The sequence below is a fragment of the Ambystoma mexicanum genome, chromosome 3q, assembly GCF_040938575.1.
Source record: "Ambystoma mexicanum isolate Mex_15411 chromosome 3q, UKY_AmexF1_1, whole genome shotgun sequence".
Classification (NCBI taxonomy): Eukaryota; Metazoa; Chordata; class Amphibia; order Caudata; family Ambystomatidae; genus Ambystoma; species Ambystoma mexicanum.
Genome location: NC_090926.1, coordinates 867,932,841 through 867,959,103, shown reverse-complemented (window position 1 = coordinate 867,959,103; position 26,263 = coordinate 867,932,841). Strand labels below are relative to the sequence as shown.

Below are 26,263 nucleotides of genomic sequence, written 5' to 3'. Positions count from 1 at the left end.
TACATGTTTTGTGCGGAACGGGATTGGCCTCGAAAGGACCGACGGGAACCGCTTCCCCTCTGGGGGGAGGGTTTTTGTGTGATTTGCTGCAGGGACTCAAAAGTTTCATGCTCTTTTTTTTGGCAGTCTCTAGAGCATCGTCGACTGCTTTACCAAAGAGATTCGACTGCTCGATAGGTTTATTAATAAGAGATGCTTGGGTCTCTGGCTTGAAGCCCGTGTTTCGGAGCCTAGCGTGCCATTTGAGCAGGGTGCCCTGAGCTAGGGATCTTCCTGCTGTCTCTGCAGTATCCAGAGTGTTTTTTAGTACATTTTGGTTGACCTGCCCGACCTCGGCCACAATGGTGAGTAATTTGGCTCTTGCAGGTTCAGGCACCTCCTGGAGAACACCTTGTATAAGGTTCCACTGTGCATCGGCATAACTGGCAAGCAACGTAGTGTTTACCATGCGCGTGGTAAAAACAGCTGCCGTGGTAATTTGCTTACCCAAGGCATACAGTCTTTTGACTCCTTATCGGGAGGTGCCTCTCCCATAGCAAGGGGTACTACTGCCTGTTTCCGGGTGGCGGTAACCACTAGGAAGTCGGGGGCGGTGTGGCCTTTAATATATGTAGGGTCTGTAGACGATGGCCGAAATAATTTCTCCACCCTTGGATTTACTGTCCTAGTCTGGGCTGGTGTGACCAGGGAAGGAGGCAATCTCCTTTTGATGGAATTTAGGAGTTATGGCTTGGCTGGAGGGTTTCTTTTCTTTAAGAATAACCTCCACAAAATCTTGTTCAGGTAGGGCCTCCAGGGTGGCGAATTTAAAATAATCTGCTGCCTTTCTTAAGATGGCATTGAATGCCATCTGATCATCCACTGGGGAAGCGTGACGGGCCGGAGTGGAGGGAGGGGAATCCAAACATAGGACATCCGTGGAACACCCATGGTTCCGTCTCAACCTGGCAAGTGTCTTCCCAGCCTTCCGTGGGAGCCGCCTAGTGATCCACAGTGTACTCTTGTAGGAAGGTAGTATTCTCTTCCTCATCATAAATGTCCTGACAAGTGTCCATCTGGATCTCATCTTCTGGGTGGATAGAAGTGTAATGTTCTTGAGAAGGTCAAACATTTCTAGGAAATTTTGAAACGGGCACAAAAGGGAGAGTTCTCCCGAGGTCTCTTGGAGGTAGGCTGCTCTGAAAGTGAGACAAACTTTTCCAAACGGTCCATACACCCTTCGAATTTTTCTTTGGTCCATTTAGACTAACTAGAAGGGTGCAAGGGTAGAACATTTTCATTTTCCTCCCTATGGCGCCAACATTTTTCTCCAATAGCGCTAGCCAAAGGCTCCCGACTCTCCTCGTAGTCCTCGAGCATCGGGGTGTTGCGGCGCGTCTTTTGACGTGTCCACGGCCCGCTCTTTGTGCTTCGTTGTGTCTTTAGACTTCTCCTTCAGCCCCGCTCTCGAAGCAATCCTAGCGATGCTTTCGGCGATGTTCGGCGAAGTGGGGCGTGCCGTAGGACTAGCGGTAGATTTTTCCCCTACCGGGGCCTTAGAGGGCGTTGGAGCGTCAGCTGAGCGTGCTTCGACGGCCGAATGTGTTTGAGGTAGCGCCCTTAGTTTTCAAAGGCCCAGTCGCAAGACGCTGCTGCGGATGCAGGGAAGGCTGTTGATCTTGAAGATCAGAGGATTCCGCCAAAATTTACGGCGGTCCTTTTGGTGCTTTCGCCCGTTTTGGCGGTACCGTCGAAACCGGGGTCGGGTTGCGTGTTTAGTGTGGCGATCTTGTACGCCATTGTCGTCGGGTGTTTTCCCCATAGCGGGGTCGGGGACGCTTGTGGCGGATTTAGAGGTGTCCGTCGAGAGGTCGATGCCATCCGCGGATGCCTGTCATCACCATTACCCCCATCAATTTCGGCGGGTGCGGCATTGGGGGAAGAAGATCCGGCCCACGGCATGCCGTAGGCGGCCCAACGCTCAACTCGATGCTCCTTAAGCATTTTAGGTCGAAGGAGTCTACAGGTTGCGCACTGCGCTTCGTTGTGGTCAAGAGGTAGACAATTATTGCACTTATTGTGCTAGTCTTTCCATGGGTATCTGGCCCTGCAAGAGTGGCAAAACCAAAATGGTGTCCTTTCCATAGCGAAAGGCAATAAAGGTGATGACCAGACCTAGAAGGCAAAGAGGGGGAACGAGGACAGACATAGCTGAAAGGATAGGACCACCCCGACCCCACTCTCCCTACTGTGTAGGCTGGCCAGAGGGCCCGGTTACGTGGAAGGCTCCACCGCCAGATCTTAGGCGTCGAAGTCCACCGCAGTCTTAGGCGTTGAAAGTCCCCTGTTTTCTTCAGCGTAGCACAGAAAGCACCTAAGTTACTATCAAAGGATAATCGATAAAGTCGATAAACAAGGATATAACAATGTCTCTTATGAGAGAGCTCTGCCATAGGGCGACCAGTTATCTGGGCGGAAAAAAACAATCTGAGGTAACTCGGCACGTGAGGGATTTTGGCTACACGGCACATGATCGGGATAGTTTTACAGACGTACAGCTTGTGATTCTGAGCAGATTAACAAGCATCCGAAATTTTAATATACCTTTATTGGTGCAAGTGTTTCTTTGGACTACTGTACTAAATGGGTTCAGTGACTCCGCGATTAACACTAGATGTCGGACTATATGTATAGCATTTGATTCTAAGCAGATTAACTAGCATCAGAAAATCTTATACTAAGAGTTGGGGACCTGTATGCCATTGGGATAGTTTTATGAAGTCTTACCTCAAGTGGACTTTAGGAAAAATCCCCTAACAGCAACTGGACTGTTATGCACAAACAAGCAGATAAAGCATGCAAAAAACACTTCCATCTGGCCCTTCAACTCATCAACGACCTCTCAATGTCACAAACATCTACTTAAAGGACTGCTTCTCTGCTGGTAGATTGCATGCATTCTGAACCAAATGTACCTAATTTCTAATTTATTTTGGATGCTAAAGTGGTTTATTTTACTGATCCAAGGGGGAAATGTAGACAGGAGCATATAGTATTTAAGCAAATCGGTGGCCCAATATCCACCTCTTATGAAAACCTGAGACGGCGCCAAAGCCTTTTTTCAATGTTGTGCATCCAAAGAGGGTGGCAAAAGCACTGCTCTTTCAACACAAAGCAGAAGGAGTGCACGCCCAGAGGTCCACTTCATTAGTTTTAACCTCTTAGTAAGGCCACTGTATGCTCAAGTCTGAGCATTATTATGCTTCACCACTGAAGCAAAGGGTTCAACGGTTCATTGTAATGCCCAAATACTTCAACTGTACATACCGCTTGTAGTTAAGATGACAGGCCTCTTTGTAGTCGTCATAAAAGTCTTTACTGCACTTAAAAACCCAACATCATCTTCAAATATTACGTCGACCTAAAACAAGAACATAAATGTTAAATTGCTTTATTCCGCCGACTAAGAATCACACCTTCACAAATAAACCAGACTATGCGACACCATACAGAAATATTCTCACGAAGAAAGCTCCCCTCTCCAATACATTCATTCTCAATAACAGATACGATTTCCTTTAAGGTATAAGAAAGTTCTGTGCAAGTTCAGGAAAAACCAATAGGCAAGCAACTCTGGAACACACCATGTAGTTTTTCCTAGTTTGTAAAGTTTGCACCCACTGCTCACCTATTGATGGTGAAAGTAACAACTTAGGCCAAGCCCTCAAGGAAACTGTTTATCCTGTTTATCATACTGATTAAGAAGGCTGTCCAGACAAGAGTTATAGCTCATGTAGGTACTGCATTTAAGAGGTCAGTGCTGTTTGAAGCAACCATCACGTCTCAAAGTGGAGTTACGTTGCTAAGCTTGGCAAGTCAAGGGATGGCAAAGCTTACTGGGCATTGGCATCATCCAATTTTACAAGGTGCTGCTTGGTGGTACTGCACCCTCCTTGGCTTAGCCACACGATTGAGGCTCAGGGGCAGAACGCTGACAGAATGTGTTTGAGGCTGATCTCGGTTAACAGTTGGGGGGGGGGAGAAATAGAGATTTTATGAACGGAAAGGCATGTGGTTTAGATGTCTGTTAGTGCATGGCTCTGGAGGGCTGGACTTTGCAATACAAATCTTCGTAAGATCACTTCACCCCACCCCCCTCCCACTTCATCTAGCCAATGTCTTATGGAAAAAGAGCAGCATTCAGGCACAAAGCAGATGTAACTTGTTTGGCTTGGTACCACACAGATCTTTGGCTGCTTGTGACTGGAGCTCCCAAACACTGTTCCATTCAGGACTAGGACTGTAGTGTTCTGATGATCCTGCAGATCTTGGGAAATCAGTCCCCACAAGATGCTTTGAAATGGGGTAAGTTGCAGGGCAGCACCAACCATTAAAAGGAGCGATTGAGGAATCCCCAGGGGTGCAAGCATCATGAAGTGAAATGAGGTAAGCAGTCTTGTAATGGCTTTGTAGCTGTCCATCTCTGGCTTTCACTTTAAGGTGTCTTGTCTCTTGTTTTGTTCCAGCTGGTCCTTTGGACAGAGGAAGCAGGCACTACCCTGGCCTCACTCTGGCAAATGGGTGTCCAGCTTCTCTAGGTAATGAGCAGTGATTCAACTGAGAGATTTGGATTTTCAAGTGCTGTAGCAGGGTTCCTCACTTGTCAGGACAGTCTTTCTTCCCTACAACTCCACAGAATAAAAGCAAACCATCCATACAGAAAATGTTAGCAACCTCAGTGAGTACTGTACTTCTAGTCCAAAGTCCCACGCTCCCTCTCACCCCCCCTTATGCTTGGGCCATTCCTTCCTACGGGACCGGAGCGCTTTTTTGCCACAAAATACATTTGTCCTTTGATTTTTGCACAAGGTTGGGTGCTGTCTGCTCCCTGATCCCCAGCCTAGGCTTGGTTTCTGAGTCCTTTTCCATCCGTCTACATCAGTACCTGACAGAGGGTTACGTTTTCCATCACAGTTTTGGGAGACCTCCAAATACATAATACCCAAGGAAGGGTGGCTTCAGCATTAACTTGGCAGAATAGTTTTTAAGGGCAGACTGTCCAAACTGTGCATCAGCTCTGCAGCTGCATTCAAGACAGTATTGTTTGCAGAAAGATTAGTGTGTAGCCCATGTCACTGCTTTAGCCATTATGTCCTAGGTGACAAGAAGTTGAAAATCCACTTAAGCTGCATTGCCTTTCGCTAAGTGAGCATGGGAGCCTTTCAGAGGAGGGTGGCTCTCGATGTAGCGTATGGATGCTTTGGAGGCCTAAGCTTTGTGAAAGCAGTGGAAAATGAAAGCCTGACAACCTATATTCCCTGGATTAATTAAGGCAAAACTTGAAGGCTCTTCTTTAACCTAGGCACTGAAAAAGCCCTTGGAGCTCTGAAGAACGTAATAGGGACTAGATTAAGAGCCATTTCCGGGTTTAGATCAAAAGTCAAGTTAATCTCTGACATAAATGAAGGTTGAGTCCAGAGGACCACTCTGTAGAACACATTAAAAGGCTTCCTTGCTAGGTGAAGCTCATTTATTCACTGGGCAGAAGTAATGGTTACCGGGAATGAAGGTTTCCATGTTACCAAGTAAATATCTGCTGTAGCCTACGGCTGAAACGGGTTATGACAAATAGCCACCTGGACTACATTCAGATACCATTAAGGCTTGAGGTAGCATTTTTGTGAGAATAGATAAAACAGTGTTGAAATGGCAGTTGAATGTGTGGATAACCAGAACAAGGAAAAGTTAGAATCAAAATAAGCTCCTGAAGCTGACAGCTAAGTCCAGCAAAAATCTTTCTAGAGACATGGAGAGACTAGATGCAAAATGGACAGACCATAGCCGAAGTAAGAAAAGAGATGGTACTTAAAACATGCTGGTCCCTCGCACCCAGAGAAAGGCAATCCGGCTGTGTCAGAAAAAGCATTAACTGCAGTACATTCAGATAGAACCAAAACTAGCTGACTGCCCAGGGGCCACCAGGATTATCACGTATTCCGTCAACCTCTGGAACTTTAGGAGTGTAAGGTGAAGGGGATGCATCCAGTTCAACAGAATCTCCAGAACATCGCCTAGAGAACACAGGCTTTTTATGTGCTCATGGCAATTGCACAGGGAAGTTCCCCATTCTAGGAGTACACTGTAATGCTCACCTGATCTGGCTATGCAAAAGGGACTCCCACTAAGAGGTTGTCTAATGACATCCGCCAAAAAAGATGTGTTTCCTCTAGGAATGGTAGAAGCTTGGATTGAGGACTCAATGCCTGTAAGCAAGAAGCTCTCAAGCATAGTTATGTCCTCAATTTTAGAGGTGACGGTGGGACCACCAGGACATGAAGCATTGAGGTCTAACTGCAGCTGAAGCCATAAAGCCACCATGAACAGCCTGTGCAGGAAGGGCGCAAGTGGAACCTAAGCCCTTTGCTTGGTCCATCATGGGGAAAAGAGACTAGTACAGAGTGTCCAGCTAAAGACTATTAGGCCGTGTGAGGCCATCAAGAATTACTTACCTTGGTTCACGGACAAATGCAAATCAAAGAGCAGAGCCAGCAAGAGCTGTAGGTGGTTCCTTGCCACCTGTGTTGACTGAGCCCTCTCCAGCCAATCATCCAGTTAGGGGTAAAAATTGACTTAGTGGCAGCGGGTGCCGGCTTCTCTTTGCCTCCATTTTGGTATAGACACTTGGTGCAGAGTTTTGGAAAAAGAAGAACCTTGTATTAAAGGTGAAGCTCCAACACAGAGGAACATAGAAACTTTCTGGCCATATCAGGACGTGCAGAAAGGCACCCTTCAGATTAAACAAGCAACCATGGGGGAAGGGCACAATGAATCTGCACTGGGGTCATCTTACTCTGTGGGAAGGTGCAGGTTGAAATCTGGCAAGTAAAGGGTGGTGTGCAGGCAAATCTGGTTGGGTTTCAACACTGAAGGTGCATGAACAGACCCCTCTTTGACAGGTGCACAGGCTCGACAGCCTCCATGAGGCTCAACCTTTAAGCCTTCTGCACAAGTGAAAGGGATTCAATCTGCAGCAGGGGAGAATGCGATGGGCAGACAACTGACCACCAATAGGCCCCGTTGGCCGACTGCAATTCTCCTCCAAGCACTTACGTGGCAGGGCATTCAAACAATTCCATGACTGGGCATCACTTGGCTGATTGATCTACTGGTGTGGAGTTGGTGAAAGGGGTAGTGTTAAGATAGAGTTTTAAAATCGGTCCTGGTACACAGATTTTAGGAGGCCACCCTAGTTAAAGTGCACATGGAGACTCAGTTTAGCCAAAACCTAATCAAGGAATTGTGGAGACCAGTCGAGGTTTAGTGAAAAATTAAACTAGCAGGTACTAATGTCGCACAGCACCTTATAGAACAAAATATACATTCAGCAGTAGGATTGCTTAAAATACATCACTAAATAACTATCTATGTGAAGCAGATGGGTATTGCAGATGTAGGTAAAATGATGAGAACCAATCACATGTACAATTCCCTTTCTTTAGCAGTAAACTCCAAGATGTGTGGGGCTTTGTGCCCAAAAGTCACAGGCTCCAACACAAGGTTTCTCCCAGGTATGTACTCTCTAAAGGGATTCAATGGGCTTGTGGTGGTGTTTCAGAAATGTTTCAAACAAATCAAAGGTTCTGCAACAATTTACCAGAAGACAGGCAAGTGCTCTCTTCCAGACCCAAGGCTACCCAGGGGGAAGGATACTTGTCTCAGGTTCAACGACCAAAGTAAAGTAAGAGGGGTATGGGAGACAAAGGGCTTTGTACCCAATGTTATCCTATGGAGGGGAGTCAGGTTGTGTTGACAGGCACACTAGAGCCACCACTCACCCCTACCCCGCCGATTCATTTTCTCAGGGGTCATGATGGATCGAATGGGGTCACTGAGAGCAAAGTCTTTGTCCTTTGTTCGCTTGCGGGGTGCCAGGGGTTGCAGGTTCAAGTGTTCATCCTGCTGGGTGCAACTGCAAGATGCAAGCCCAGTCGAAGGAATGCAGACTTCTACAATTCAGTCCTTTTCAGGACGCTTCATGGGATGGTAGAAGGAGACACCCACCATTTGTAGGCCGCGACAGTCCTTCCAGTCAGGGTCAAAGCAGCAGCTCAAGAACAGTTGCCCTTGAAGATGAGAAGATGAGAATTTTACTTCCGGCACAAGCTGGCGACCATCAATGTTCAGGGCTTGAACGCATAACAGCAACAATTCTGGTTAGGCATCCCGCGAAAGAGCTGGGCAGTCCAGGGACACGTCCAAAGGCTCTGAAGGACGTGGAACCCCGAGAATGCATCGAGACTAGTTGGTCCCACTAGTCAAAGGGCTGCAGCACAGAGAAGGGTCTTTGGAAATCTTGCAGAGGAGCGAGCTAAGCAGCGTCAACCACTGGAGGGAATGTCGGTCTACTGCAGAAGTAATATACGAGCTGCTCTTCTTCGAAGGATTCTTGGCTCCAGCATGGATCTGAAGAATGGCTGTAAAGTCTTCCTTTTATCCAGAACTGGAGCTGAAAGCAAGTCCAAGCACACCAACGGAAATGATCTTCACCAGTCTGTTAGGAAGAGTTTGCATGCAGTACTCTTTGGGACCACTACATACAACTAAGACTACAAGTGTAAGCAAAATCAACCTTTGGTATAAGTCTGTACTACAAAGCTTTGTGGTAGCGTTGCTGAGCAGCCAGGCATATCCCAAGAGGGAATGTGAGCTGTAAGGATTTTACACAGAGCTCTACAATCACAAGTATACAAATACTCTTATACTCAAGGTTTCTTGGTAAAACACTTATTAATTTATTAAACAGTCACTTATAAAGCATTCACTAAAGGACGCAATCAATATCACACGTAAATATACTACAGTACTTCAAACTATCAGGTTCTGAGGCATTTAAACTACTTTGAAGGAGGAGCAAATTGGCATTCAGAGCATTTGAAGTAGGAGCAAAAAGGCATAAGTTAATAAAACAAAGGGTACAAGTAATCTAAAATAGTGCAAATAGTTGGAGTTCACCAGAAGAGTCAATTCAATGCAAAAGGTTAGGCCAAAGTCAATGGGCTAAAGTCTTGTATAGGATAAAACGGTTCTGGTTGTTAAACGGAAAAGTCTTTGCCAAAGTTCTTCGAAGTAGTGTGTAAAAGAAAAGGTTCATGTGCTGGGTCACAAGCTGGCTAGGCATGCAAGTTGCCAAAGTTCAAAACACTTTCGCAGTGAGAGGTAAGTTCTCCGTCGGGTTTTCACAATACCTTCCAATGAAGTAAAAGATGCAGCTGAAGACTTCTGTTCCTGGCAGTTCCTGCAGATCTCGCTGTTCCTGCGCCTCAGTCCTGGGGACAAGAGGGAGGACGTCGGGGACTTCTGCACTGCAAGGGGACTGGTCAAAAAGCTGGCAAATGGCACTCTTCAATTCCGGTAGCTGTCTTCACGCACACAAGCGGGTGTCCTTCTCCCTAGTTATTCGATTTCCTGCAGCACTCAGGAAAATACAACCAGCTCCGAGAATGGTGTCCAGGTGGCTTACGAGTTGATTGGTTCCAGCAACTCAAAGAGAGAAGTCATCCTTGCAGGGCTTCTCTGTCGAGTAGAACTTGGTGATTCGGGCCTGCAGCAGGGCTTCACCGGGCAAACTAACGGTCCAGTAGTTGCAGCATTCAAGCTGGTCTTCAGTTCTTTCGTTCCAGTGGTCGACTCTGCCGTCCAAGCCAAAAGACTCGCCTTTTATCTAGTTTCCGCCCATTCATTTCAGCCTAGCTACCACTCACCCAGCATGGTGGCTGTCCTTGCCGGACAGTCAGCCAGCCAATCACGCCAGAGTGGAAGTTTCAGGAAGGTTGGAGAGCAGATCTTCACGGATGATCAGGAGAGCAGTTTCCATGCTTCTGGCAGCTCTCAAGCCAGACTGGTGGTCATGGAGACAGCCAACAGAATCGGAACGAAGGTTAAGCTGAGAGATGGTCAGCTTTTCCAGGAGTTTGCTCAGAAAGGGAGTAATGGCAATTGGGTGATAGTTAGCCGGACAAGAAGGATCAGCTGTGGGTTTCTTGAGAAGATGCACAAGGGAGTGCTTCAGAGGGGAGGGGAAGGATCCTGAGGCAAAGGAGTGGTTGTAAAAATCAGCAATAAAAGGATGCGATGAAGGACATGAGCAATGCATGCGCTTGAGAAATCATAAAGCAAGGACATTTGATCCATTGTCTGCTGAAACAAAGCTCAAATGTAAATGAGGCCTTAGCCTCTACGTCTCCACTTTCTCCCAGATGTCAACTCCCGTTACTCCGGTCCTGAAATCCTTGCATGCAAAATGTTGCCTTATGCTGAACTGCATGCACCTGCTCCACCTTGACCACTAGAAGAAGGAAAGGAACCCCCCCCAGTGTGCTGTCAGTCATGTAGTTAATGATCTGAAAACAGGCCCACATATCTGTTGTGAAGTGTTTTGTTTTAGCCCACTGACTGCTATAGTTCATGCTCTAACTTAGCCATTCCACCTAACAGGAGAAAAAGTGCAGAAGAGTACCTAGCACGGACCTGCTTTTCCCATAAGCCAGTGGCATCCAGCGGACTCCACGAAAGAAAAGGGCAAGAGGTCTATTTTCAACATTATAGCCAGGTTAGCATCGAGTAGGCACTGTCATATTTTGCTCCTGCTCAAACTATTCCAAAAAAGTGGCCTGACATAATGGGGGAACGCACTCCTATTAATCACTGAGGTGATAGTGGTCGAACGTGTTGTCTCAGGCAATGAAGGCTACAATATCTTTTTGGAGTAAATTAGAGGCTTGATGGCAAAACCGCTGCTCGTCTGATGGTAGGGGTGTCGGATATACCTACGGGATCTGCTCGTCAATTCCCCATGTCCGAATATGGTGCTACCATTTTAGTGCCCAGATTTGGTTGCAGTTTATTAGCTGGGCTCATCTGGGATCAATGGTGGTGTACTAGAGGCAACAATTGTCTGCTTTCGGATCCGAGGCAGGAGGTTTCTCAAAGTCTGTACACAGGTGGGGCGTGAAGGCCCAGCTTTTAATACTACTAGAGTCTCTGTGGAGTCCTTCTCAGACTATCCTGCACAGGATCACTCCTATCCAGCAGCAACACGCTTTCTCCTGCCTGAACCCGAAGATCATAATCTTTGACTTGTTGATAATCCATTACATCATTTGTCGAACTTCGCAGTGGATGGAGCAGCAGAAAATGACCTGCAATTGTCAAACTCATCTGCTGCTCAACTACTGATATTCTCTGATCTTCCGCAGACTGGATCTGCAGACTCCCCCTAGTTTCCCTGGACTACTGGATGAACCTGGCTGTGCAAACCCCCATCTTTCTCTGTAGATTGCCAGGAAGCAATGCCCATGCATTTACTTTTACCGGTGGATGAACTCCAGTGACTTCGAACAGTGCGTGGTGGAGGATCATTTCAATCCCCAGTGCTCATAGCCAAATATACCGCAGATATGGAAAGACCAGGAGCAGCATGTTAGCCCCAGCCCCTCCCTCTGGCTTATTTGGGTGCCCAGCTGTACAGAACAATTATTCCACTTTCCCTCCATCGACATCAATAGCACACTACCTTTGTTATTGTTTTGAAACTTTCCCGACTGAGGCAAGTGAAGCTTTTTGCTCAACTTACCTTGCAAAGCTCATCCGTTTTGGGGGCACGAGTTATCAGTGGAGTAGTAACATTTTTATGTGTATTCTACTTTCATTGAAGTGTGGTAGAGGGTTTATAGTCCTAATGTATAAAAAAAAATGTCGACGTATAAAAATGTAGAAAAAAAATGTAGAAAACAATGTCGAAAACCTATACATATAATGAAAAGTCAATTTTTAGAAAAAAAATGTTGAAAAAAAAATGTCAATTAGCACTATCAATAAATAAACAAGAGTATCATTTACTAGGGGGGTCCCCCCAGCTCCCCTCACCCTTCATACTGAACACATTTTAAATATATATATATGAGAATGCATTACTTACCGTAAAAGCATTTCTGATGGTTGTATCTGCTTAGATTCACATGCTGTGCATAGGTCCGACATCCAGTGGTCACTGCGGAGTATTGCATTTTGTTTTTCGTAGTCGAAAAGGGGACGTCGACAAGGCGTGTCTGAAACACTATCTCTATAGTGACGTGCGTTGTACCCACAATCCCTTACGCGTCGAGGTACCTCTGTTTGTATTTTTCTGCCCTGAGGGAGCCTTCTAGACGTGAGTGAGTACAGAAAAGAGAGATATATAAAGGAAGTCTATGTTCCTTCCATCCGAGCGGGGAGGAAGGGTGGGCGCATGTGAATCTAAGCAGATACAACCATCAGAAATGCTTTTACGGTAAGTAATGCATTCTCTTCTGATGTTTGTTAATCTGCTTAGAATCACATGCTGTGCATAGACTAGCGAGCAGTACCCGGAGTTGGCGGTGGGTTATGAGAAGGAACAGTAGAGAAAAGGTGTTGTAATACTGCCTGTCCCACCTGGGAGTCAGATCTAGAGTGTGTATCTAGACAGTAGTGTTTTGTAAAGGTGTGCACCGAACTCCAGGTAGCCGCTTTGCAGATGGACTCAAGGGGAACATTTGCAATGAATGCTATGGATGCCCCCGTGCCTCGAGTAGAGTGTGCTCTTGGCCTAAAGGGCAGTTCTCTCTTAGCAAGAGTATAGCAGAGAGTGATGCATCGAACAATCCATCTAGAAATAGTGGATTTTGAAACCGCATCTCCTTCTCTTCCTGCTGCCACCGAGACGAAGAACTGATTAGTCTTCCTCAGTGGTCTGGTTCTTTCAATGTAGAACATGACCGCTCTGCGTACATCTAGTGTGTGCAGAGTCCTTTCTCCCAAATTGGAAGGATTTTGAAAGAACGTTGGTAGTTCTATAGATTGGTTTACGTGGAATTTAGAAATAAATTTCGGAGCAAACCTAGGGTGAGTGCGTAGAACCACTTTATCTTTGTGAACTGTAACGAAGGGGTCTAGAATAGAAAGAGCCTGAAGTTCACTTACTCTCCTGATGGAGGTGATAGCTATTAAAAAAGCAGTCTTAAGCGTGAGGTGTTTAAGAGATGCTTTGTGCATGGGTTCGAATGGAGAGCCCATGAGTCTGGTAAGTACCACATTAAGGTCCCATCCGGGAGCTGGGTCAGCTATCGGGGGGTGTATTCTCTTTACTCCCTCCATGAAGGCTTTTATAACAGGGATCCTCCACCACGACACTTTGAGTTGGGAAGTGGTGTATGCAGAAAGTGCAGCTAGGTGGACTTTAATGGAGTTAAACACTAGACTTGAATCCAATAGGTGGGTCAGGTATAGGACCACATGTGTGGGAGAGCAGTCAATAGGGTTGATGCTTTTACTCCTGCACCAGATGACAAATCTTTTCCACTTGCTAGAATAGCAGTGGCGAGTGTTCGGTTTTCTGGCTTCCCTGAGGATGTCCATGCATCTTTGCGGGAGTTGGAGATGTCCGAACTCTATGATCTCAGGAGCCAAGCTGCTAAGTTCATGTTCTGGGGGCATGGATGCAGAGTCCTGCCCTTGTCCTGAGACAGCATGTTGTACGGGCAGGGGAGTTTTACTGGGGGGGATAGAGACATCTCCATCAAGTGAACGAACCATGGTTGTCGTGCCCACATTGGGGCCACTAGTATCATGGTCACTTGTTCCTGGTGCATCTTGTGCACCACTTTGTTGAGAAGGGGAGTCGGGGGAAAAGCGTAAACAAATTTCCCTGACCATTGCATCGACAGACCGTTCCCCTTGGATTGGTTCTGGGGGTACCTGGAGGCGTAACTTAGGCATTGTGAGTTTTCCAGGGTTGCGAACAGATCTATTTCTGGGAATCCCCATTGTGTGAAGACGTCGAAGACGATGTCTTCGTGCAGGCGCCATTCGTACTCTTCGGGCAGGGGGAAATCTCTGCTGAGACTGTCTGCCAGCAGATTGAGTTCCCCGGGTACATGTAGTGATAGTAGGAACATGTCCTGTTTGAGAGCCCACTTCCATATATTCTGGGCCAGTTTGGACAGGCCTGGAGAGTGGGTGCCCCCTTGCTTGTTGATGTAGTACATGGCTGTAGTGCTGTCTGTAAGGACCATTACCGTTTTGCCTTGTAGGTGTTCCTGGAAGGCTCTTAGCGCCTTGAACACAGCTAGTAGCTCCAGTAGATTTATGTGTTTGGATGCTACGTTCGGAGTCCACACTCCGTGAGCAGTCTGATGGGATAGGTGCGCCCCCCATCCTGTGAGGGATGCGTCTGTGGTTAGAGTGGCTTCCGCCGCGGGTGTGGCAAAGGGTTTCCCTTTTTCCATGTTTTCCTTTGTCCACCACCGTAGCGAGAGAACCAAGGCTTGCGAGACCACAACTAGATCCTCCCATAGTCCGCTGGCCTGACACCACTGGCTGTTGAGCCACTCTTGCATTGGGCGCATGCGCAGGCGCGCGTGAGGTACCAAATAAATACACGACGCCATCATTCCTAGCAAGCGCATTGCTTTGCGTACCGTCACCTCTCGACCGGTCACATATTGAGGGATTTGAAACAGCATGTTTTGGACCCTCTCTTTGGAGGGGAAGACGAGGCCGTCCTTTGTTTGAATTAGAGCCCCTAGGAATTGCTTGATTTGACTGGGGTCTAAACTGGACTTCTTTTTGTTGATGGAGAAGCCCAAATGGAACAAAAGGTCTACCGTCTTTTGGGTATTGGAGAAGCATGTTTCGTAAGAATCCCCTGTTATGAGCCAGTCGTCGAGGTAAGGGTAAACTGGGATGGACAACCTGCGCAGGTGGGCCGCTGCCACTGCCAGCACCTTCGTGAATACCCTTGGTGCTGATGCTATTCCGAAGGGTAGCACTTTGAACTGGTAGTGTTTGCCCTCTATCATGAACCTGAGGTATTTTCTGTGCGCTGGCAACATTAAAATATGAAAGTATGCATCTTTCATGTCTAATGTTGTCATGTAATCTCCCTTAGAAAGCAGTGGGATCACTTCCTGTAAGGTTACCATACGAAACTTTTGGGGTTTGATAAACTTGTTCGCTGGGCGCAGATCTAATACAGGGCGCATGGTTAGATCCTTTTTGGGTACAAGGAAGTACACTGAATAAATACCTTGCGTTACCTGAGATAGAGGCACGACCTCTATGGCTCCTTTTTCCAGCAGTTGTTGTACTTCTTGGAGAAGGATGGCAAGATGTTCCGGTGTCATGCGACGTCCCCTCGGGGGTCTGTAGGATGGGGAACTGTTGAATTCGATACAGTATCCGTGGGCTACGGTGGAAAGTACCCAACGGTCTGACGTTATCTCCTCCCATGCAGGAAGAAAGGATGTTATCCGGCCCCCGACCGGTGTTGCATGGGAGGGGACGCGAATCTTCGCGTCACTTGGAGATGTTGGGGGCTTGGGAGCCTCTGGGGGTGGATCCCCGACCTCTCCTTACCCCGGCGTTGGCCTCTTTGGCTGTACTGCCCACTATTGGTCTGGTAATTGGTGGCAGGGTATTGTTGATGCTGACTTTGTTGTTGTTGTTGGCGTTGGCCACGAAAAAAGCGTTTGTTGCCATAGCCGCGTCTGGTAGTGGGCTTAGAGATTTGGTCAAGAGTCTTGATAGTATCGAACTCTTTTTTCGCCATCTCTAGAGCTTCATCCACCGCTTTTCCGAATAGGTTAGAGTCTTCCACAGGTTTATTTATTAAAGACGCCTGTGTCTCTGGTTTAAACCCTGAGTTGCGCAGCCATACATGGCGTTTTAGGAGTATTCCCTGCACCAGGGAACGTCCCGCTGTTTCTGCCGCGTCCAGAGAGTTTTTTACAATGCTCTGGTTGACCTGGGTTCCTTCGCCAATAGTTGAAAGTAGGCGTGTACGTAAAGGCTCCGGTGCTTCCTCGGCGTCCTTGCGCAGTTTGGCCCACTGCGCGTCTGCATAGCTAGCAAGCAAAGAATTGTTGTTCGCAATTCTTGCTGGGAAGGCAGCCGAGGAAGTTACTCTTTTTGCAAGGGCATATAGCCTTTTGCCCTCCTTGTCAGGGGGTGCCTCACTGGTGGAAAGTGGTACCCCTGCCCTCTTTCTAGTATTAGATACTACTAGGGAATCCGGAATGGAATGTCCCCTAATGTAGAGCGGGTCTGAGGGAGAAGGAGTGAAAAGTTTTTCAATTCTTGGATTGACCCCTCTGATCAATGCGGGAGTGGCCAGCGAAGGGATGATTCTTCTCTTCACTGAAGCTAGGAGGGGAATGGTCTGGCTGACCGGGGGTTTCTCTTTAATTACTTTTTCCACAAAGTCTAATTCTGGAGAGAGCTCCCCAGTGTCCAGTTCGAAATGTGCTGCTGCTCTGCGCAACAGTGCATTGAAAGTGGGCTGATCGTCAATCGGAGACGTGTTCCTAACCGGTGAATTGTCAGGAGGATTTAGGTTTAGGACATCAGTGTCGGAATACACTGATGGGGATTGCCAGGGGTGCGAAGGTCCTTCTTCAGTGTCTTCTCGGAAGCCTTCTTCTATAATGTCTGGCGTGTCTTCCAGACATTCCTCCCGGTTCTGTCCTACTTGATCGTCTATGAAATCATCCTCCTCCTCCAAGTATACTTCCTCCCCAGTGAGGTCGTATACGTTATGGAAGTCTGAGGCTGTGTCCACCTGGGGATCGACTAGCCTCGGATTTTTGGCCCTGGGGTCCTCCTGAGGCCCTTCTCTAGTCCTCTTGGGAGTTTGAGAGGTCTGGGTATTCATAAATCTTTCCATCCTCTCCATACAGAGGTGGAGTCTTTCCATGGTTTCATGGGGTACCCCAGAGCGGTCTGGCGGGGGAAAATTAGAGTCATCTAACTGGAAACAGCTCGACCTCTCCCAAAGCGTCGAGGAAAGTGTCCCGTCGCCCTCCGAAAAACCTTCAGGTGTGCTGGGTGACCCCCCGACTGAAGGGGGTAGTCCCTGCCTTTCTTCGGGCTCTTTCGGCGTGTCTTTCGACTTATGCGTAGCACTCGACGTGTTCTTCGGCGTACGCTTCTGGGCGTCGGCTACAGCGATCCTCGCCAAGCTTTCGGCGACTCGTTTGTCGGCGACTCGTTTGTCGGCGGAAGCTTGCGTTTTCGACGCTATGGGTGTCGAACGCTCTACGGCGGTATGCGCCTTCTGTTGATGCGCGCCGGCCGATGGTTTGGGGGCGGCGCCCTTATTTGCCGAAAGCCCAGTCGCTGGTCGCGGCTGCGAGAGGGGCTTCGAACCCGAACGGTCCGAGGAGGCCGCCGGTGGAACCTGCGTCTCCTTGGGCGCCGAAGCTCTTTTCGTCTTAGACGAAGAAGAGCCGTGGGTTGTGTGCTTATGTGAGTCTTTGTGTGCGTCAGTGTCGCCGGGGTGTTCATCCCCATAAGCAGGGCGTGAGCCGAGCCCGTCGGGGCCGGGGACAGACGACGAAGCGCGCAAGCGCTCCTTAGAGGGGGTTTCGACTTCCGTAGCGGAGGTCGTGTTATCGCGTTCCTCGTCACTGTCGGTGGTAGCAGCGGCGGGTGAACCTTCGGCCTTCGACATCGCGTAGGCCGCCCACCTTTTAACCCTACGGTCTTTTAGAGTTTTAGGCTTAAGAAGCCGACAAGCCGCGCAACCTTCCTCCTTGTGAGGAGGGGCAAGCAGCGGTTACACCGTGAATGCTTGTCCTTCCAAGTAAATTTGCCTTTGCAAAGCGGGCAAAACCTAAATGGTGTCCTCTCCATAGCCGAGGCAATAAATCGCGATAAGCACCCCAAGGGAAAGGAAGGGGAAGGGGAAAGGCATTCTCAGAAAAGACCCAGAGATGTCCCACGACCCCACTCTCCCTACTGTATATGGCCTGCGAGGCCAGGCCACGTGTTCGGCAGCGCCGAAGGATTTCCTCCGCTCGACCCTCCGTCGAAGATTCTTTTCGGCGGAGAACAGCTTACAACTGCGTCGAGGGAGGGATTATTAATATTATGAGAAAAAACGACCAAAGGTCGAGGAGTTGCAATGTCTCTCGAGGAGCTCCGCGTGAAGGCGACCAGAAGCTGGGCGGAAAAAAACAATCTGAGGGACCTCGACGCGTGAGGGATTGTGGGTACAACGCACGTCACTATAGGGATAGTGTTTCAGACATGCCTTGTCGACGTCCCCTTTTCGACTACGAAAAACAAAATGCAATACTCCGCAGTGACCACTGGATGTCGGACCTATGCACAGCATGTGATTCTAAGTATATATATAAAAAATGTAGAAAAATTCGACATTGTTTTTCACATTGTTTTCTAAAAAAAAAAAATTCTACATTTTGACTTTCTACATTATTGCATTCTACATTATGACTGACCACCGTGGTAGAGACACGGTTGCTATAACCGTTTTTGGTAACACTGTGGTTACTTGCAGGATGTAGCCAGAATGGCCTGGTTGCAGGGGATCCTTATGTTTTCTTGTAGTCCTGTGCACTTTTGCATTTTACCGCTTAATGCCAATTAGAGTATCAAACTCCAAAATGGCCATGCCACGAGATTTGCGCCCGTCCTTTGGCCATCTTGTAGCTGGACCTTCTTCCTGCTCTGGAGTGGCTGGATTTCCAATATTTGGTAAACCCTTATCCAGGGAAAGCTCCAGTTTTGCGGGCAATGTGGCTGTCTATGTGCACTCAGATGTAGGGGCTGGGTCTGTCTGGAAACAGTTCATATTCGGACCACAGTATCCGTTGCTGGACAGTTGGAATGGCAAGAGGCAGTCTGTGATTGGACAGTCCCTGATAAGTTTGAATGATGCAGATTCTTGCGATTAGCGGGCTTGGGGCAACAACAACCCGAATTATGGATAAGCATCCGTCAGTTTGTTGTTGGAGCGAAGACCTCTATGAAGAAGAGCAGCCGGCTGAAAGCCCAGAAGTCAGAAGATGTCCGGCAGCCCTTTCTTCACTTTCCTGGGATGCCCAGTCTCTGCAGATCTCCTGAAGTTTGTTTAGCAGTGCGTCGAACACAGGAACGGTAGGAACAAGCAGTCCAGACCAACCGCTGCTCGAAAATCCATCCACCAGAAGCGCTCTGGACCATCCTGTGGGCTCGCCAGGTGGTGTCTTGGGCTACTTCGCTGCCATAGTCACCTTCCAGAGTTCAGCCTTCATACTCAAGAGATCCTCAACGTATGCATTGAGAAGCATTTCCCTGAAGTTACAGCTCTCCACTGTTAAGACAGTTTTTCTGAAGTGCAACTAAGGGCTTATTAAAACCATACAACTGAGAGTACAAAACTCCACTCCAAGTATAAGGCTGTACCACCTAAGTATTTGGTAGGGTAGACCAGGCAGCCAGGCTTATCTTGGGAGGGAAAGAGGCTTTTAGGAAACTACAAAGAACCTGAAGCAAACAAATGGTTCAACAAAAACACTTACAACCAGAAATAATATTTAAGGAAATAAAAGTTTATTATAAAAACAGGCCATGTCAAGTCATGTGGTAAGTACTTTGGCATAGAATCAAACACATAAGACACAATGCTTTAAAGTACACAGACGAAAGCATAGACCCCGTTCATAAATCTAATAGTATTTCTAGGTAAGTCAGACCTTCTCACATTTAGTATAGGACACACCTATTCATGGGGAGTAGAATCATCGGTTACCTTTAGATTACTTTACATTATGTCAAAGATAGTAGACCCGGTCTGTCATGCAGTGACACTTAGTTAAATAATCACTTTGTAAAACACAAATTCAAGGAACAGTAACTACATTCAGGATGACATAGTTCTACCAGTTGAGTACGACCTTGTGTTGCAATACACAATTACAGTTGCTTTTCAGATAAGGGGGACACAGACTAAGGAAAGCATTAACTCTGTATGCTTATTTTGAATGGCATGCAGCTATTCAAGGCAGTTAAAGACCCAAGGCAGACTTAGTCTAGACAGACTAAACAGCAGGTCAGGGAATGAAAGACCTAGTTGGTATAGGTTTATATCCTAAAAGAAATAGTAAAGTGATGCCAGCAACATTACTTTGGGGAAGAGGCACACCAATTTACAGGTGAGTAAATAACCCTATATATACTTTTCAGAATGGCAAAACACAATCAAGGTAAGTAAGAACGTTTGCAACTGCTGTGACAAACCAGATCTCCACCTAGAATTAAAGGGAAGAGATGGAATTCCCACACCAAAACCCAGAAAATTAACACAAAACCCCAACACTCCTTACAAGTTCAACCCATATGGGTATATGTATTATTATAGGGCAAAACCACCATCTCAGATTACTGAGATGAGGAGGCTGCATCTAGATGGAAGGCGAGTGGAAGCTGACATACAAAACTTTAGTCCTTTTATCTTCCTTGACAACGACAACAAAAGGGAAGAAGGACCGAGGCCAGTTAAGTGGAGTTGTCGTAGTGGTCACAATATTAACAGGAGCAGAAGACGCAGTGGAAGCAGAGAGAAGAGGAAAAGACCAAATGTTCTTTGCTTTAGAGCTCCCAGAAATAGTTTTGCTTGACTGGGAACTAGACTGGATTTCTTCTCATTGATAGAGAATCCCAGACTGAAGAGAAGATCTACGTTTTTTTGGGTGTTCAAAACACTTGTGTTGTAGGAGTCCCCTGTTATGAGCCAGTCGTCGAGGTAAGGGTAAACTGGGACGGATAGTTTACGCAGGTGCGCTGCAGCTACTGCCAGGACCTTCGTAAACACCCTTGGAGCCAAGGCGATTTCGAAGGGGAGTACCTTGAATTGGTAATAACTGTCTTCTAGCATGAACCTTAGATATTTTCTGTGCGCTGGCAACATTGAAATATGAAAGTATGCATCTTTCATGTCCAATGTTGCGATGTAGTCGTCCTGTTCCAATAGAGGGATCACCTCCTGTAGCGTTACCATGCAAAACTTGAGGTTTTATGAACTTGCTCGCTGGACGCAGGTCTAGAACAGGGCGCATGGTGAGGTCCTTTTTGGGTACAAGGAAGTACACTAAATAAATACCCTTGTTTACCTGAAGAATAGGGACGGCTTCTATGGCGTCCTTTCCCAGCAGCGCTTCCACCTCTTGATTCAGGATCTCCAGATGGCCCGGTGAAAGGCGCAATGAGCATGGTGGTCTGAATTGTGGAGGTCAGGCGAATTCCACGCAGTAACCTCAGGCGACCGACTTTATGACCCACTGGTCTGAAGTTATCCCCTCCCATGCCGTGAGTAAAGATGTTCAGCACCACGCGACTGGGGTGATATGAGAGGGGACCTAGATCTGATGGTCATTTCTGACCAGAGGCTGCGGCGCCTCTAGGATTGGGGCCTCTACCCCTGCTGTGTTGCTGACCCCTTGGAGTGTAGTATGCGGGGCTTCCTGAAGTTTGTCCTGTATTGAAATTCCCAATGCTATAGTAGTTCTGACTTGCACGGGACTGTCCTCCAAAGGACCGCCGAGAGTTGTTACCTCTCTGGGGGAAGGTCTTTGCGTGATTTGTTGCAGAGACTTAAGAGTCTCATGCTCTTTCTTGGCTGTTTCTAAGGCCTCATCGACTGCCTTTCCGAAGAGGTTAGCAGGTTAGCTTCTTCAATTGGCTTATTGATGAGTGAGGCCTGTGTTTCGGGTTTAAACCCTGAGGTGCGCAGCCAAGCGTGCTTTTTGAGTAGGGTCCCTTGGGACAGAGACCTGCCTGCTGTTTCAGCCGTGTCCAGAGTGTTCTCTATCACATTCTGGTTCACCTGCCTTCCCTCGGCTACAATAGAGAGAAGCTTGGACTTGACTGGTTCTGGGACCTCCTGGAGGCCTTCCTGAAGTAGGTTCTACAAAGCGTCAGCATAACTTGCCAGCAGCGTAGTATTTGCTATACGCGTGGTATATGCGGCAGCCGGAATGACTCGTTGCCTAAGGCATACAGCCTCTTGGATTACCCATCTGGAGGTGCCTCCCCCGTGGAAAGGGGAACCCCTTGCCCTTTTCCAGGTGGTAGTCACTACCAGAGTATCGGGGTGGCGTGCCCTTTAATGTATTGTGGGTCCGAAGGAGACGGCCGAAACACCTTTTCCACTCTCGGGTTCACTGCCCGTGTTTGAGCTGGTGATACCAAGGAGGGAGCTAACTTTCTCTTGATGGAATTAAGGAGGGGAATGGCTTGGCTAGATGGAGGTTTTTCCTTAAGAATATCCTCTACAAAGTCCTGCTCAGGCACTGCCTCTTGAGTAGAGATTTGAAAATGTCCAGCTGCATTTTTTAACAGAGTTGAAGGCCATCTGGTCATCTACAGGCGAGGCCTGGCGAGCCGGAGGGGAATCCAGGCACAATACATCAGTGTCCTGATCTTGATGGGGAAGCATCCATGGGTCCGTTCCCTCTTGCTGGGTTTCTTCCCAATTGTCCGTGGCATCTGCCTGTTCCTCTTCGTAGTTCTGTAGAAAGGAAGTTTCTTCCTCTTCATCGTAAGTGTCCCTATAAGTGTTCATATGGACAATGTCTTCATGCTGGACGGGGACAGAAGGCTGCTGATCTTGATAATGTGAAGTAGAAAGAAAGTTAGGCTCTCCACAAGACCTTTTCGGGGAAGGATGATCAGAAAAACTGATCATTCTCTTCAGACGGTCCATACACCCTTCAAATTACTCCCTTGTCCATTTAGAGGACCCAGAAGGGCCTACGGATGGAAAAACATCGTCTTCCACATTACAGCGCCAAAAATTGTCTCTCAGGGTGTTGGAAAGAGGCTCTTGACTGTCCTCATAGGTATCGTCGGGCGCCATGAGGACCCAGCGATCGGTTTTTTGACTTTAGGCCCTGTAGTGATTTTTGGGCCTACCGCGGCCTTCGGGACCGTCGTAGCGTCGGATTTCCGCGCTTCGACGTGTGAAGATTCTGGAGTAGCGCCCTTATTTGTTTTTGAATGCCCAGTCGCAAGACGCTGCTGCGGAATGCGGAGAAGGTGTTGGATCTGAACGATCCGAGGAATCCGCTGAAATTTTCGACAGCCCTGCTGGCGCTTTCACCTTTTTCAACATGCCCATCGAAATAAGTGTAGGGGTTGTGTGCTTAGTGTAATGCGCTTGTACGCCCCTGTCGCCGGGTGCTGTCCCTGAAGCGAGACCAGAGTCGGGCCTAAAAGGGTCGGGGACGGGCGTGGCGGACCTAGAAGTGTCCGTCTCGACATCAATCACATCCGCAAAGGATGTTTGGTCATCCGAGGTGCCGTCACTCAGCGGGTGTGGCGGTGGAGGGACGGGGGTTCCACCCGCGATATATTGTACGTGGCACACCGCTTTACACAGCGCTCCGAGGGTCTTAGGCCGAAGGAGGTTACAGGCTGTACGCCGCTGTTCGTAGTGATCTAATGGGAGACAGGCGTTGCACGTCCTGTGTTCGTCCTTCCAAGGATATCTGACCCTACACTTAGGGCAGAACCTAAAAGGAGTCCTTTCCATAGCAAAAGGGGACGATGACCAGACCTGAAGGGTAAAGAGGGGGAAAGAGGCAAGACACTGAAAATATGGCCACCCTGACCCCACACTCCCTACTGTAAAGGTTGGCCAGAGGGCACGACCACGTTGAAGCTCCAGCCGCTGGATCTTAGGCACTGAAATCCACTGCTGTAGACAAATCCCATGCAGTATTCATCGAAGTTGTTCTTGTGACCGAAGTGACTTAATGGGGAGTAACCGACAAGTCGGTAAAAGATAAACAATGTCTCTTATGTAAGAGCTCCGCTGTAGGGCGACCAGTTATCCGGCGGAAAAAAACTATCTGAGGGACCTCGGCGCGTGAGGGATTTGGGTACACAACATGTCACGATAGGGATAATGTTAAAGACACGCCTATGCCGGAGTTCCCTTTCGGTCCCCGAAAGACAAGATGCAATACTCTGCGGTTACCACTGGATGTCAGACCATAATCACAGCATGCGTTTCTAAGCAGATTAACAAGCATCAGAAATTGTTTTATTTGACTGGGGACTAGACTGGATTTTTTGTCGTTGATAGAGAAACCCAGAATGAACAGGTGGTCTACGGTCTTTTGGGTGTTCAAAAAACATGTGTCGTAAGAGTCCCGTGTTATGAGCCAGTCGTCGAGGTAAGGGTAAACCGGGACAAATAGTCTGCGCAGGTGTGCTGCTGCTGCTGCTACTGCCAGGGCCTTTGTAAACACGCTTTGCGCCGTGGCGAGACCAAAGGGGAGCACCTTGAATTGGTAATGCCTGTCCTCTATCATGAACTTTAGATATTTCCTGTGCGCTGGCAACATTAAAATAAAGTATGCATCTTTCATGTCCAATATTGCCATGTAGTCCTCCTGTTTCAACAGTGGGATCACCTCCTGTAGCGTTACCATGTGGAACTTCTGAGGTTTTATGAACTTGTTCGCTGCGGAAGGTTTTTGAGTAATCTGTTGCAGGGACTTAAGAGTCTCAGGCTCTTTTTTGGCCGTTTCCAGGGCATCATCGACCGCCTTTCCGAAGAGGTTAGATTCTTCAATGGGTTTGTTGATGAGAGCGGCCTGTGTCTCAGACTTGAAACCTGAGTTACAAAGCCAAGCGTGCCACTTAAGTAAAGTGCCCTGGGCCAGAGACCTGCCTGCTGTCTCAGCAGTGTCCAGAGTATTCTTTATTACATTTTGGTTTACTTGCCTGCCTTCGGCCACAATGGTGAGAAGCCTGGACCTGACGGGTTCTGGGACTTCCTGGAGACCTTCCTGTTCTAGGTTCCATTGAGCGTCCGCATAACTCGCCAGCAGCCTAGTATTTGCTATGTGTGTGGTATATGCAGCAGCCGAGGTAACCCGCTTACCTAAGGCATACAACCTCTTGGATTCTTTATCCTGAGGCGCCACCCCCTTAGCAAGAGGTACTCCTGCCCGTTTCTGGCTGTTAGTCACTACCAAGGAGTCGGGGTGGCGTGCTCTTTAATGTATTGAGGGTCCGAAGGAGCTGGGCGAAATAGCTTTTCCACAAAAATTATAAAATATAATTTCTATCCTTGGGAACAGTAGTTCTAACAAGGTAAGCCAGAGAAAATTAAAAAGACCACCAAAGGGCAACCCAGCAACAATAGGCTGTATAAGCCAAAATTGCGTCAAAGAGGACAACATTAAAAAAGGTATAGGGAAATATAATCCACCAGGCAAGCAGAAAGTTCTGAGGGTCTCACAAGTGAGGGAGATTTAGCACTAAAGTAAAAAAATTAAATAACACCCACCACAAAGAGTAGCCTTGCCAAAGTTTGTTACCGCCACAAATGTCAGATTGCACCATTTTGTTCAAGTGGCCATCGCCGTTTGTTGTCTGCATCACAACCTGGAGTCCTCCGAGGTAGTCAACGAGGACTCCCAGGACGCAAGGTGGTCCAATAATCAGCGTGTGCCGAGTGTCCAGCTGCCCCAGCGTCGAGAACCGGTCCAACAGAGCCAGGAATGATTAACTAGACTAGCAAAAAAAAAAAAACACAGCCTTTGGGGTTCCTCCAACGGAACCAAAGCACGAATATAGAAAGCCCAAGCGATTTCAGGAACTCCTATGGTATTTTGGGGGAATTGGAGTACAGGGGGCAAGTAAACATACCCGTTTTGGCTCACCCTTGTCTCCATACGGTTTTATGGGCGTAAAGTCCTAGCCCCATCTCTCCCTTGCCCAGCCTTGAAAGGTGGTGTTCTGGCTTATTATCTTCCCCTTGGTCTCCCTTAAGGTGGCTGGATAGGGAGAGGCGCTGTAGAAGACTTTCCTCTTGTTGCTGAACCTTAGACAGACATGCTTCCTGATGGCTCAAACAAAAACGTGTCCAGTTGTCCTAAAAATAATTACTGGGTCCACTGTTTATAAGAGCACTACACGCCCCGAGTTTTCAAACTAGGGAATGACATGAGTATAGTATAAGGTTGTGCATGTTTTCCAGCCAACTCCTTTATTTTCAGCCAATCCGTTATCAAGGTATTGATTACTTACCTGGTTCGATTTCTGTATTCACTTTACCATACGTACAGTATCTGGAAATCTATCTCTAACTGCATTTCAAAATGAAGTGTTAGTGCTGTTTTTAGAGCACACCAGAGTGCTAAGAGGGATTTCTAGAATCTGGACTAGTAGCCAGATTTCAGAAGGCCACCCTAGTCTTAGTGAACAGGGGAACCACAAGAGGTTAGCCAACCCCAATCAAAGTAGCAATGGAGAGCAGTCAAGGCTACTCTCAGGAGTGTGAGAGTGGGGTGAGGTGTCCACAATGAGTCCACACAGTGAAGCATACAATAATTAAATTTATAAAGGAATCTACAAAAAACACCATATTCCTTCTAGCCTTCAAACACATACTAATAAGTGATGCAGTAAGATGGAA

The 26,263-nt window shown here is 47.7% G+C and overlaps 1 protein-coding gene across 1 annotated transcript in view; it reads right to left on the bottom strand.

The window, feature by feature from the left end:
* Window positions 1–26,263, bottom strand: part of ATAD5 (ATPase family AAA domain containing 5) — a 648,582-nt gene that overhangs the window by 270,101 nt on the left and 352,218 nt on the right. The window contains exon 17 of the mRNA XM_069654960.1: window positions 3,307–3,400. Coding sequence (XP_069511061.1) covers window positions 3,307–3,400 — 94 coding nt within the window. The remainder of the gene's footprint in view (window positions 1–3,306; window positions 3,401–26,263) is intronic.